A 14939-nucleotide genomic window follows, 5' to 3' on the forward strand; every position below is an offset into this window, starting at 1 on the left:
GGCTAACTTATTTTTGCAGTTTTTGCTATCAAGAAATATAAAAACAAGACCTACCTAAGCTACAGTAAAACCATTCATGATGGCAGAGCCATTTTCAGACACTGTAATACACTCTTTGTATTATTCATCCTGCACATACACTTATTTTATGGTTATGGTTAAGGGATTTGGCAGACGCTAGGAGAATAGCAATAATAAACAACAATGTCAATATGTCCATTCAATCAATAATATAATAACAATAGCATGGGCCAGAGCCTTATAGATAGATATCTTTCTCTAGGGCTCTGGGTAAGACTACATTAATAGTCTAAAAGGTTGGTCTTCTAAATGCAGTTTTATGTTTCAATATAAATATTGGCAACAGCACTTTAACTACTTATCAAGACTAGACAAGGAATCACAAGGTCTGTCACCATGACACCATAGGTCTCCTTTATTACTCAAAAGTGTAAAACCTCCACAAGTCAGCAACTTAAAACACTTAAAAACAGCATAATACAGATTTAGTTTTTGATGTAGAATGTAATGGAGTTTTTACAGCTGTAGACAATGATGATGAACATTTGAGAGACTAATGCAACTCAGAAGTTTAGGCTATATGCTACATTTTAGACAGGGCAGTGTTACAATTACCTCTTAACTAAGGCAGAGGTAATCAATAAATACATTATCATGTGTTAACAAATGGGAACACAAAGTAGAACATCATCTCAGAAAGCCCTAGTGATACAACCAAAAATCATGAAAATCATGGCACTTAAGACACACACACACACACACGCATACACACGCACACACTATCTCTCTCTCTCCCTCTCTCTTTCTCTCCCTCTTTCTCTTACTCTCTCTCTTTCTGTATTGTAAAACACTGGATAAAACAATTTTTTTTTAATTGACCAGCTCCTGTCTATCTTTTTAACCTGTCGTTTGTCTGTTTTTTTTTTTTTTATGTTTTACTGCTACTGAACTGTACATGTTTTGTCACTTTCATTTCCCATCTTTCCCCTTTGTACTTGTTCTCACTCAGACACGCCTCTGCTTGCCAGTCTCCCTTTCCTCACCCTCTTTCTTCTTTCCCTCTCACTTCCTCTCTTCCTCTTGCACCTTATTTACAATTACTCCATCATCTCCACACCCTTTGTAGTACTTCTCATCCCCCTCTCACTCCCTGAAGAGTGAGAGAACATCTCCTCCTTTATATAGTCATTATGTTGCATGTAGGGCTATGCTAATATGAACTCGTCTTTTGTCGGTGCTGCATGATATATCGTTTTGCCGTTTGTGTGCTGGGCCGCTGCATAGTTTGCTTTCTCCCTCCTCTTCATGAAGTACACCACAGCACCGACGAGCACCAGGGCCAGGACCAATGCTCCAACGCCTCCACTGATGACAGCTGAAAGTAGAAAAGATTTCCTGATTATGCATTTTGTCATTGACGCCAGACAGATGTTTCAGGCAGAGAAATTACACCTCCTCTCAGTTGTTTTGCTCCAGTCACCTGGACTTGCTAATTAATGCACTTACAGTGGAACAGGTTCCACTAATTAGTGACATTAACCGGTTCAGTGCCTCCCAGACAAACACAGGAAAGCTGACAAATTCTGAAGAATGAGCTGCCTGTAAACATATCCATAAAACATACATTTAGAAGACAGTCCTAGATGACCCCTGGACACCTTTATGAAAAAGAACTAGTAAAACTATAAGATTTCTATAGTAATTCTGTAGTAAAATAAATACCTCTGTTATGTACCTCTTTTATATCCTTCCCCTCTAGTCTTTCTTAGTGGGTTTTTATAGGAAAGTCTTATAGTACTTCTATAGTATGTCCCAAAATACTACAAGATTGCCACAACATCTATAGTATTCCTATACGATTATGATCCCTAATCTCTACATTCCCTAAATACTACTGGAATACTTCCTATAGTTCTTTTTTGCAGGTTAACCCCCAGCCAAAACTGATAGTAGTGGGTCAGGGGTTAGCAACTTTGTTGGTTGCAATGCAATTTCTCACAGGTTAGCAACTATGGTTTTGGGAAACAAACCTCAGGCTGGAAACCGAAAGATCGAATCCCAGTATAGCCGCTTATGATTATGTTGTCCCAGCCAGGGTGAAGCCAGACAAACCTGTTTGAATTTGCTCTACAGGTCCGTCTGGAAAGGATCCCATTTATATTTGTTTCCAGATCACCAAAAACCCGCTTATCCGGCATGGGACGGGCTTATGATGACAGAAAGAGCAGTGCATTCAGTGGCTAGGTTAAACAGAAGTGGACGTATTTTTTTTTTACCGTTAAGAGATGACTGGGAGGGACAGCAGTTATAACCTGAAGGTATTTCTCTTGAATCTCTTACGCTGAGCCTCCATGGTAGGCCTATAGGTCTAATGGCTAATGAGTCAGACATCAGTCACTCAGGAATTCCATCTTTTGGAAATGGATCTTAATGGACACCAATTTTCTTAAAGGACACCAATTTTCTTTGTGAATGAATAATGTATAATAAATAAATAAATGTTCTTCATTAAAATACAGGGTGCATAAGTATTTATGTTAAACCTATGTTGAATTCCCATAGAGGCAGGCAGATTTTTATTTTTAAAGGTCAGTTATTTTTAATGGATCCAGGATATGCATCCTTATAAAATTCCCTTAGCCTTTGGAATTAAAATAACCCCACATCATCACATACCCTTCACCATACCTAGAGATTGGCATGGTATGTATTTCAGTTAGCCTATTAGCTGGTTTGATGCTTATTGAGCTCAATGCATATCTTTGAAGATGATCCCAAGTTTTCAGACCCACTCTCATCCTCAATTGAAGTTTGAAAAGCAGTCTGGCATCAACCAGGCCAATGTTGTGGCCTTAGACAAGGAACTTTGTCTACTTTGTCTCAGTCCACCAGAGGAAAAAATGCCTTAGCAATGTTTCATTCTGACTGACACACACACACACACACACACACACACACACACACACACACACACACACACACACACACACACACACACAGATTGACTGATTTGTTGATCTTTCACACCAGTGCTTAAAGGTCTTGTATAGCCACCATAATACTATTTGGCAACGTAGCAAAAGAATTACCTGCAAGAGTCTCCTTGTCCTCCAAAAAGCTATGACTCCCCTGTCCTGTCGGACGTGGCATATATGCAGCAGTGGCAGGCTGGGAATCAAATATTATATCCGAGTCACCCTAAGCATAGACAAGCAAACAGTTTAATAAAAAGACCAAAATACTATCACATAAGCAGTAGTAAAAGTAAACAAATTCTTACAGGCCCTTCTCTTTTCGTGTCACCCACAAAGATTTTTGGGATGAGGTCCCCTCCTGGGGTCATCTGTGAAAGGGTTGTGGTTATGACGTGTGGGTCTAAAAAATAACAGAGATTGTGTTTGGGGAATCCAGAAACCCAAAATCATCTTATTTGATTGGTAATGATGCTGCAAATGTGGATTTCAAAGCAGTTCACTTACCCGGACCTGAACTCAGATCCCCTGAACCTTCAGCATCATCACCAGACCCGTCCAGATCCTCTGGAGGAGAACTCTGCCAAGAAGGAGACAGAGTGTGAGTTAGACACACATGGCTTAATCTGTGCCAGAGCAACCTAGAGCGCGCTGGGACTTCACAGATTGGGACCGGCATCTGTTTCATTTGCTCCAACACCTGTAAATAAATGTTCTGAGAACCTGTAAACACATTCTTTTGTGTGTGTGTGTGTGTGTGTGTGTGTGTGTGTGGTGTGTGTGTGAACAGATGTGTAAGTTGTGAGTTGATCCTGATGAAAATGCACATCTGTCATTCTTCAAGTAATGATGAGTATGGATGAATTAATGCAGAAACATTGAAATTAAAGTGGAAATTCACCACTTTTTAGAGTTTTGTTGTGAGCTTCTAATTCATTTTCAGAAACTCCATGACAACATCAGAAAAGCTTAACACAGTAAGCTGGCAGTTGGCACAGTAAGCCAACTGTCCTGTTGTTGTTTACAAGGTTTTCACATGCCTTCTACTCACTTGTTTCAGACCAAACCTCCTTTCTGCTGCTTTCAATTTCACAACGGTAATTTGATCCATTATCTCACACCCCTGAAACCACATGTTTTACTGATATCACCAGTTGCCAGGCAAACAATGAATCATTTTGCCATGAAACTCCAGGATATGACTGTGCAGGAAGATTCATCCCTGTACTGATTCTCCCATTTATAGATTAACCATGAGTCTAATGACAGTTGAGTGACTGATGTCTGACTCATTAGCCATTAGACCTATAGGCCTACCATGGAGGCTCAGCGTAAGAGATTCAAGAGAAATACCTCCAGGTTATAACTGCTGTCCCTCCCAGTCATCTCTTAACGGTCATAAAAATGAATAACAAAGAAGCATGAATCATCTTCCATTACACAGCGACACAGTCCATTGCCAAATGTGTTGTTGAGTTAATCCACTAGATTATGATGTGATGTCAATAGAGAACCCTCTCCTGTCTCCCTTAAGAATAATTCTTAGTAATAAGTAGTAATTGATTTCCCTTGGACGTCTTTTTTTTTCTCCTTTTTTGCTCCTTTTGTTTGCTCAGCTCAGGTGATTGTGCCATTGGCCCAACCCCTTTATACATGTCTCTACTTATACATTAACTTGGAAGGACATGACTAACAGTCAGACAAGTATGGTCTGTTTTTTCTCTTCCATAAAAAATCAACTGAAGGGAATCGCTTAGGATAGTGCTTTAGCAAATAGCCTACACAAACAAAAGCAGATGGCAGCCAAGACCAATCTCTGATCAAAACACCAACTCAACTGTAGGTGTCATAAATGAATGGAAGGTGGAAATAACTGTAGTCGTGGCCACCAGCTGTTAGCTGTTTGTGGCAGTGATAATAGTACTTGTTCTTCAGGTTACGCTGCAGCTTTCTTCTCGCAAATATTCTGAGGTCTGTCACGTGAAAAACATACTGAAACAAATGTGATTGCAAATGGCATGAAACAGATTACAGAAACAAGGTGTGAAGTTTCAGTTCAATTTTGTCACTTTTATACAAAGCTTAAAAGAGAAAGCTGGTGTATCTGGAAGCTATGCCAAACACATGAATGTTGCACAAAAACATTACAGCTTACAATGAACTTATAAAATAAGTTATAATAGTAAAAAAGGGTCATGTATTCCAAATAGTGAAGAACGGCCACCTGGCTTGCATTCAGGTAGTTTATTGCAGCATGGCCTTTGAACTCTAAAACTGTAAACAATGTTTTTCAACTGAAGGTCAATTATAGCTTCATTGCACCTATGTTCACACTCTCTCTGTCTCTCAGGGTCAATATGAGTTATCATCATAATCAGGACTCATATGTCCCCAAGGGCATCTGCACTTACTGTACATGAGAGATAACTACTTCCACAGAAGACCCCTCTGGCCCATGTCCAATGAAATATTTACAAACTATTTTCCATATCCAAAGTTCCTCCCACCTGAATGCTGGATATAGACTGAATGTGGGCAAGTCCCCAAATGAGAACTGTGCAATACCGCATGCTTTACATAAAATGACTATGCAACATGAACAGCTATTAAAAAGGCCTTAATTTAGTGATTAACATGGTGATTGTATGTATGATTTCAGCACAGGTGTATTCGTTTTAGGGTTTATCTTCCATGACCTCATCGGTGCGAGTCACTCACTGAGCACAGTGATTAGATTAGAATGTGAGAAACAGGCTCATGGACAAATTCAGTAGTGAGCACTGGCTCTGTCAAAACCCAGCGGAACCCAATCTGGAATTCCTGATGCATGGGGAACGTCAGGTATTGATACACTCATGCACTCAGAGAGGTATACGCACGCAGGCAACGCGCGCACACAGACGAACACACACTTTCTTTGTCTCTCTCTCTCACACACATAGACACACACACACTTTCTTTGTCTCTCTCTCTCTCTCTCTCTCTCTCTCACACACACACACACACACACACGCACACACGCACACACACACACACACACACACACACACACACACACATAACCATAAAGGTGCTTTGTTCTGAGAGCTTTCTATGTTGTTCTGGTTGCAGTGTTGATTCTGATGGACTTTGATTGGAACAGGTACCCTTATCTAATCCAGTTCTAGCAAAAGTGTCTGTGGATCTGTCTAGGAGGGGTGTGTCTGCACCAGACCCACACAATAAACACTTGTTTATCCGAAGATTTGTTAAAAGGAAAGGACAAGACAAGTACAAGAGTGTACTTAAAAGAAGAAAAAAACATGATAGATAAATAAAGCCACAAGAAGACCACCTTTTTGCACTTCTTACATAAACTAAAGCCTACTATTTATTTATTTAAGACATGGACACTGATTTATTTAGACATGGACAGTGCACATTAATAAACATAAAAAATGTAAATGTGCCAGAATTAGCCAAAATGGCTATTTTGCATCTTTACAAGAAAAATCAAGATAAAGGCATGAGAAAACCACCATGCCAAAGACCACCCTTTCACACCTGTTAGGTTGACAAGGTGCAGCCTTGGTTTTGTGCAGCATATCCCTATGGATGACTCAAGGCAGAGATCACCCCGTGGTCCTTTTCAGTGTGTTATTTGAGAATGATTAGGGGTGAAACACAAATGTTTGTATAAATGCATACAAGGCCATTAGATCATGTCCACAAGCAGGGTCATGTCTGTTTGCGCAATTATGCACACAAGTGAACCCGTCACCTGTGCCTTACACGGCTTACATGCCACTGCATCAATCACACTTAACCCACAAAACCGTGACCCTCCTGTAATTTTCCATTCCACAGGTAGATTAAGCCTTCATCAGTTACAAATGATCAGGTGTGTCAATACTGCACAACCTTGTCCCTCCCCCACCACCCAAAAAATCTCTTCCCTGTTAAATAGTCTAGTCCCCCTTACATGTACAAGTTAATGTACAACACATTAACCAAGAACCCTTATTGCAAGAGAAGCAGGGGATATAGGTATGGCACATTCATTCGTCCTCACTCACCGTGTGTCCAGGGTGCAAACAGAGGCCTGTGAAGAGTAGCCATGCGGCCAACCACGAAGCTTTCATTTTGTAGTGTTCTGACTTGGACTTTAGTTCCTCAGCTCACACAAGTGTGTCATGGCACAATCGCTGCCTCTGGTGAATAAGTAGCGCCTTCCTCCTTACAGGTAATCTCCACCGGGAGACGCTCAACAAACAGACATTCTGATTGGTCCCTGGGCTTGACAAACCAGGAAGTTACTCTTGGAAAATAACAGGAGAGGGGTTGGAAAACCTCATGCATGTATGAATGTGTTGCAAGAGTACAAGTATGAGTAATCTGACATTTTGTGTATGTACCAACACTGAATTACTAAACCCTTAAAAAAAACATTAACAATGATAACCCCTCACACACACCACCCATCTCGCTTGACTCATAAACACAACAAAACATTTTAAGTGCCTTGGGGAAAACAGCCTCTAGTCTCTAGATCACTGTGAACTAATTGAAAGGTTAAAATGTTTATTCCCATTACCAATTTTAGAAGTATCTGGAATAACCGATATGTAAAATCTTACTCCCCCTGCCAGCAGTCTTGTAGTGGGATAGTACAGGTCTGATTTGACCAGTAGGCCTATATATGTTCATGGCCAGGGCATAAAGACTCAATGACTCAACAGTACACCCTGTGATCATTCCCTACTATTCTACTTTCTGGGCCATTCTGAAGTGACTCCCGCACATGTGACTCTGTAATAATGAGGTCACTTCTCTGGGACATGGTGGCGATCTAGAGCCACTGCTATCAGTCTGTGGAGGATGGGGTCATAAGCACTGGTCAGCTCCATACTCCAGCCACAGCTCCGCTAGATCTCCACTGCTGGCCCTCCACTGCCTCCTCGTCCGAAATCCCTACACAGTCATATTCATAGGTTCAATCCCAAAGTAAGCCCTGAGGACTAAGGACTCACAGATTTCTCAGATGCTAAGTGAGTGTGTGTGTGAGGCCACATGGGCTCAGATAGGTATAAATGGGTTTGGGACAGCACTTCATGAGATCACATGTTACCTAGGTGACGTTTCATAACAAAGATGTTGCTGAAACTTGCCAGTTTGCCAGCTTTTCACTCGGCCAAGGCACAAGAGACGGTTGCCTGATGGCACATTCTTTCAAACTCTTGTTTTACAAGCTGGTCGTGTGTCGTGCAGTTGTTTACCTTTGTCATTTTTGGATTTTCCTATGGTCTCTTAGCCTGGATACCGGACTCTCTGACTTCGCAGTACTGTGGGGAATTGTAATTAAGCGGAAGTACATAGACAGGCGGAGCCAGGCTACTGGTCTCTGTGATAAACGTCACAGTGCTTTGAGCTGTGGGTAATTCCCTTTGATGAAGTCCGTACTCTCACGGCCTTTGAAATGCAACATTGGGACAGCCCTAAGCCCTTACGAATTTTGCGAAAATGCGGAGCAAAGTCTGTGAGTCCCGGGATTGGGCAATTGTCTCATCTCAACAATCACTCCTGAACACTGCAAAATCCGAACAATTTATTAACTTTTGTGTTTTAATTTATCTTCTCCCTTACTCAACTGAGCTACCTCTTTCTCTAACAATTACCACCAATATTGTTTTTTTTTTTTTTAAAGTATATTTTTGGGGCTTTTTGATTTATTTGGACAGGACAATGGAGAGTGACGGGAAGCAAGTGGGAGAGACGGGGTGGGATCGGGACACGACCGCAGGTTAGAACCTGGGTCCCCGTGGGCACTTGGAACCGTGTATGTTACGGGCGCTGTAGCCTGCTGCGCCACAACGCCCCCACCACCAATATTGTTGTGTGGCCATAAAATACATCTATCCATCTTTATTCTTTAATTTGACTACCTATTTCACTCTTGGTGCTCATTTGAATTTATTTTATATTTTAGGTCACAGGTAACATTTTTGGTGGGTCTATTGTTAGATCTGTGTATTTGTTTTCCTGTCTGCATCAGAACTGACTTTGCTACATGTGGGTTTATTTACATGGAAATAGAAGGAACTTGAGTGTTCGAGGGCTCAGCACTTTTATCTTTGTGTTTCTGAATGTAGGCCATAGGCCTGTTCGGGTGAATCCTCAGTGCGCTAATGGCCAACATGTTTATTCTGGCACGGACATTTTTGAAAAACGTTTGACTCAGTTAAGTATATTTTTGGGGCTTTTTGCCTTTTTTATTTTTGACAGGACAGTGAGAGACTGACAGGAAATGACTGGGAGAGAGTGATGGGGTGGGATTGGGATATGACCCGCCTTTGACTCAGTCATCATGACAATATTGGTTTATTTGCTAATAATGACATTTAAGGTTGATTGTTATTTGACAGATAATTTCTGCCTGGCACTGTTTAACCTGGATAGCCACACTACAGACTGGAAGAGCTGTGATACCTTTTCAGCTCTAGAACATGAACATGAAGATCAACACGCACCACAAAACACACAATAAAGGAACGCTAAAATTCAAATGTTAGAAGAACAATTTAATCATACATAGTCACAATTCTGCTTCCAAAAAAATGAGTTCTTTTTCCTCTTCATCTAACATCTGGAAATGTACATAAGGCCACCTGAAAATGTACATGACTTTGACAGTGTGACAAAACCCATATGTTCATATTTATATCATTGACAATATCTTACATTTCTTTCGCTTACAAGTAAGGAGCTGTTCCAAAATACAGCACTCTTCTGTACAAAAATAATTGTCGTGTCCTGTGAAGTTTCCATGGTAGCAGATTGGACTATTAACAGCCCAGTTCTAGTTATGTTTTTTTCTTCAAAGTACAGAGCATTGATGGATCATTTCATTCACTTTAGTTTTTATCTCTCTTTTTTTACCGTCACACGTCAAAATGACAATATCAACAGATGTTACAGCTCTGGTACAAAGAGTGTCTGACCTTCTCCAATAAACAGATTTAAAAACAAAAGACCATGTTCCGATTGTGAATCCATAAAAGATTTGTTTCTTTTTTTGTCCTTTAAAATAACACTTGATCAAAAGAAAAAAAAAATCTGTATACATTATAATCAAGGGGAAGGGAGTGATGAATATACACACATCAAAAATGCACATTTTTGCTTTTTTTTTTTCTTCCCCAAAAGTGTAAAAGACATCCCATTTACAGCATTAACGTTTACAAATGTACAACTGTACAGACGAAATAAAAGCATCACTACTATGTTTAGCAAGGCCTGTCCAACATCACAACTAGTTCGTATTTTTTTTTGTCTTCTCCTATTTAAACTAATAAACTTACACTTATTAACTGCACATATACTACATGTATTCTACAATTACTCATAAGAAGCAAAAAACGAAAAGCCATTAATATACTAGCATTACAGAAGAGTTGTATAGCATTTGACAGCAGCCCTTCCAGACACCCCCCACTCTGCATAACTTGCATATTCAGACTGAATCGTCGCTGAAATAATGCTCCCTCACCGGCTCATGCCCAAAAAAACCTTCGAAAAACACTGACCCCTTTCACCAAAGTTACCATCACTTGGCTCAAATGAGCATGCTCGTATTAAATAGAATTAAAAAAAAAAAAAAAAAAAAAAAATATTCTCACAAAGGGAGACGTAAGAGCCAATCACAATCCACAAAAAAGGTTTCCTGTCTTGCCTGCCCAGTCAGCCAGCTATCCTCTCTCGGTGTGGAAGGCGCCGCCATCCTGGCCCCCGGCCCCCCTCCCCCACCCCGTTCCCGAAAAAAGCAACAATATCTTTAATATTTACTCATACATAAAGATGCTATACATTTTTGCCTAAACTAGTACTATGTAAAGAGATGATTTCAGTACATAAACAATACCGTTTTCCTAGGGCAGTGTTCATCTCAAATTACTACGACAGATAGATGTTCCACAGACATGATGAAGGAAAAAAATTATATCATTCCGTAAGCATTAAATCCAGACACGGCATGCCAGCGTTCCCCACTAACCAGTCCCCGCCCACTACCACCCCAATAAAACCCACCCACAACCCTCCCCTCCCACCCTAGCTCCCCAACATCCTACTCCCCACTCCCACGTAACGATGGAAAGACAACATTGGTCTCGCTCGGTCACGAAGAATGACCAACCAATGTGCTTCGGTCTCAGGCTCTGCTCTCGAAAAACAACTTAAAAAGAATTCAGTTCGGCACTACAGCCAGTAGCTCTGAAGGTAATTTAGGAGGCCACAGCCACCCAAGTGAACTGTAGCCGGAAAAAAAAAAAGAACACGCACACGAAAAAGGAAAAGACAGAGAGCGCAGGATGTTGAATTAACGTAGCCTGTCGTGGGGGGAGTTTGTGACCTCACGCTAACTTCCTCTCCTTGTCCAAGAAAATTCATTAAATAGAAGAACGCAAAAGAGAGAAAAAAAACAAACAAACAAAAAAAAAACAGCTACCACAAAGCTGTAGTCCGATGTTATTTTATTAACTGAGGAGTTTGACTCCAAAGAAAGGAAAAGTAAGAAATCAGAGGAAGCTGAGGCCTAATAACCCAGGAGCCTCCGAGCAACTCCGTGTCTGTACCAAGCAAAAGATCGGCGACTGGATCTGCCAAATATTCATTTGACTAACTCAATGGTACAAGAGACAAAGTGTTTGCCGGCAAGCTGAGTCGGTGCTAACCATCTATCCCAAAAACCGAAGCGCTAGATGGAGATTAGATTATTGATTTGTGTGAAATCAACTGCTTTGGCATTAGTACCACTGTCTAAACTCAGGGGGCCATGAGGTGAGGTCTACCAATGTCACCACTTACTGCTAGTATGAGAATTATGGGTACTAAAAATAAAATAAAATAATAATAATAATTAATATTATTTTAAAAAGGATCACTCAGTTTGGCTTTATAAAGTCACTTGCTGGTGTAAATTGTAAGAATTGTAAATTTCAGCAAATTTGTATACGTTTTCTACAGAGAATTTACAAGGTAAAAAAAAATGTACAAGATATATATATATATATATATATACGTATATACGAAAAACCAGTCAGTTACATCAATTACATCATAAACAAGGGCTAGTTGTGCTTTACCCAGAGATGGCCTACAGACTGTGCACCCCCTAGTGGTCATGAGGGAAAACTGCACCAGGGCAAGCACAGAGGCTATTGTCGCACCTCACTGTACTATGAGCTGAAGTCAACTTTTTTTTTCTGTCTCATTATTTTTATATAATTATCTCCTCTTCTTTTTCATCATCTTCTGTATTTTTTTTTTGGTAATTCCCCCAAGGGGAAGCAATTGAGGGTGTCTAGAGAAACCCAGCTGGGTCGAGTGCACCTTTATAGAGCTAGCCAAGGAGGGGTTTATGGGATGGGGGAGGGTGTGTGGGTTGGGTGACGGATGGAGAGGGGTAGCCTACATCAGGCCGTTGGTGGGACCCCCGATCGGCCCCAGGTCTGAGCCACTCTTCATGTAGTACTTCTCCAGCTTGGCCAGGATGTGCTTACCGTACGTGTACTTGCGGAGGGTCGCAATATGAGGCCGGATCTGAGAAAGGAAGGGAGAAAATAAGCTGTGATGGATGTCCGACAATTCACTATTACATTTTTTTTCTGTTTTTTCGCATATCAACTTAAGGCAACTTCTTCTTGGTAATCTTTTAGCAGCAGGAAACAATACTACTTTCACTGAAATTACATAGCTCCTGATCTATACGTTGTGCGTCACCTTATGCATGATGATCTTGCGCTGGGCGGGCTCGGCCATGTCGATCATCCTCTGCACCACGTAGTTGGCGTACTGGTCCTTCATCATGGTGTAGAGCGCGCTGTGGGGACCATCCTTCTGACAGCACACCTCGTCGATCAGCAGCGCCCTCTCAGCACGGGAGGAGTGGATGACGCATTTCTCCACCACGTTACTGAGAGGAGGGAGAGACAGGGACAGAGGGCACAACAGGTTAGAGGGGGATCAGATCAGATCAAATAATAGTGACTGCAGACTTTATTTGTGGTAGGTAGCCACATTACAGGGGATGCATTATAAAGAGGCAGCCCATCCTGACCTGCACACTTAACATTTTATTTATTTTTTTGCTTTTCTTTTTCTCTTAGTTTAAAGGGAAATGGTAGGCCTACATTCATCCCCTGAAAGGAAAAAAAATAATACCTCAGCCAAGTTCTTATCTATAACATAAATGTATTGTTTTGACGGAGATCCCCTGCTTTAGCTCTATAAGACATGCCAGAGGCCCAGACAGACATCCTGCCAAGCCCACAATCCTTACCTCCCTTCCACCTACTTGGCATATTTTATATCTACACACAATATATATTTTTTTATAGTGCCTCAAATGTGCACTCTGGATATTGGGCCTTTTGTTCTGTCGGTTGATCAGTAAACCAGATAAGGACAGATGATGCATTCATCAATGCTCAATGGCATTCAGCTTGAAATAAAAACATGTGGCCTAGCTCCAGTCAAAAGAACAAAGGCCGATACAGTACCTTATTTTTAAAGCTGCTGCACTGACAATGTTTCACTCACGATCATGCTGAAATGTTGACATTGCAGGCACTATTCAGCACTAATTAGAGAGCTGGCTAAAGAAGGAAACAGACTTGTGTGCCCTTTTTGATGTTGCACAGCTCTGTGATCAAGCAGGCGTACTTTGATACCGACGTCCTGAAATTCAACTAAAGCTTTCCAGAACAATTCATTTAGATAATATTCTCTCCTGCATAATGCCTGTGAAATATGACAAACTAAAATATAAAAGGTAACTCCAATCTTGTATCCTGCTTTTAATTGAATTACTGTACGAGTGGATAGTAACGATACAACTCCATCCAGTAATTTATTAATTGCTCTGTTGGACCGCCACTGCCGCTCACTCACCTGGCGAACTTGTGCTGGCTCAGGGCAAGCACCTTGCCGCGCACCTCGGCCACGATCTTGCTCTTGTCCTCAGGTCGCCCGTGCTCCAGGACATGCTGGATGACGTAGTTCCCATACTGATCCTGTAAGGCATCAGGGGAAAAGATGGGGGCCAATTAAAAAGTCACTCAAAGGGACTGAACTCGATCCATTCATTACTTACTAAAACATGCATTTTCAAAAGACTAACAGGGTGTGGATTTAGCACTTAAAAATGATGAAAGTGATTGCAATTCTGTTGAAGTATCAAGGCCAGTATCAATCATCCAATGAGACGAGAGGATAAATATATTTGGATGTTGACAGAAGGATGACAGCTTTACAATAAATGCTGATTAAACAGGCAACATTCTACCATTTAGGTTCTTCAAATTTACAATTCAATGGGTCTGCCAAGCTAAACACTTTCATGACAAATTAGCCTCATCTCATTGGATATGTATAAACTGGCCTTTTGTGGTCCAGACTGAATGCAATACAGATATGATAAAACATGAGTAACATGCATGACACAAAACAAATAAATCAATATATATTTAAGCAACCACATGTACATACATTACCCACACTTACAACCAAAACGTCAAAGGCTGGTCTTTACAATCATTGTGACTACAATATTTATAACACCCATCTGACCTTTGGAGCAGGACTAGAGGAGTGTGCCCTTGCTAACCCCAGCAATCACTCCGAGTGCATTCAGGTCCAGACACACCAACATTCGACTGCCATGTGGCTTCAGTACCGTGCCAATTTGCCAAACATTGATACTAATTAGTAGGGGACCCTTGCCCGTTACGATAACCAATGCAAACTGAGGACTCTGAGCTTCTCACTGAACTCTTACAAACCAAGATTAGTTGGGCTACGCAAACAAGCACACTGAAGTCAATGTTGCTGGTCCAACGTGGAACAGAAATGCTCTGGGGATTATTCCTATGAAGCATTCCGAACGGAGGGAGAGAGAGGGAGAGAGAGAGA

General features: G+C 41.1%; 1 protein-coding gene and 1 long non-coding RNA gene across 2 annotated transcripts in view; one reads left to right on the plus strand and one right to left on the minus strand.

Moving 5' to 3' along the window:
* The first annotated feature begins 3581 nt into the window (after window positions 1-3581).
* The window catches only part of LOC121711828, an 18950-nt gene continuing 7592 nt past the window's right edge, over window positions 3582-14939 (plus strand). Inside the window, exon 1 of the long non-coding RNA XR_006032456.1 lies at window positions 3582-3736. This is a non-coding gene — a long non-coding RNA (uncharacterized LOC121711828). The remainder of the gene's footprint in view (window positions 3737-14939) is intronic.
* Window positions 11258-14939, minus strand: part of pum2 (pumilio RNA-binding family member 2) — a 28654-nt gene continuing 24972 nt past the window's right edge. Inside the window, 3 exon segments of the mRNA XM_042095665.1 lie at window positions 11258-12569; window positions 12750-12942; window positions 13920-14041. Coding sequence (XP_041951599.1) covers window positions 12438-12569; window positions 12750-12942; window positions 13920-14041 — 447 coding nt within the window. The 3' untranslated portion in view covers window positions 11258-12437.

Source organism: Alosa sapidissima, chromosome 6 (assembly GCF_018492685.1).
Source record: "Alosa sapidissima isolate fAloSap1 chromosome 6, fAloSap1.pri, whole genome shotgun sequence".
In the NCBI taxonomy this organism is placed as follows: domain Eukaryota; kingdom Metazoa; phylum Chordata; class Actinopteri; order Clupeiformes; family Clupeidae; genus Alosa; species Alosa sapidissima.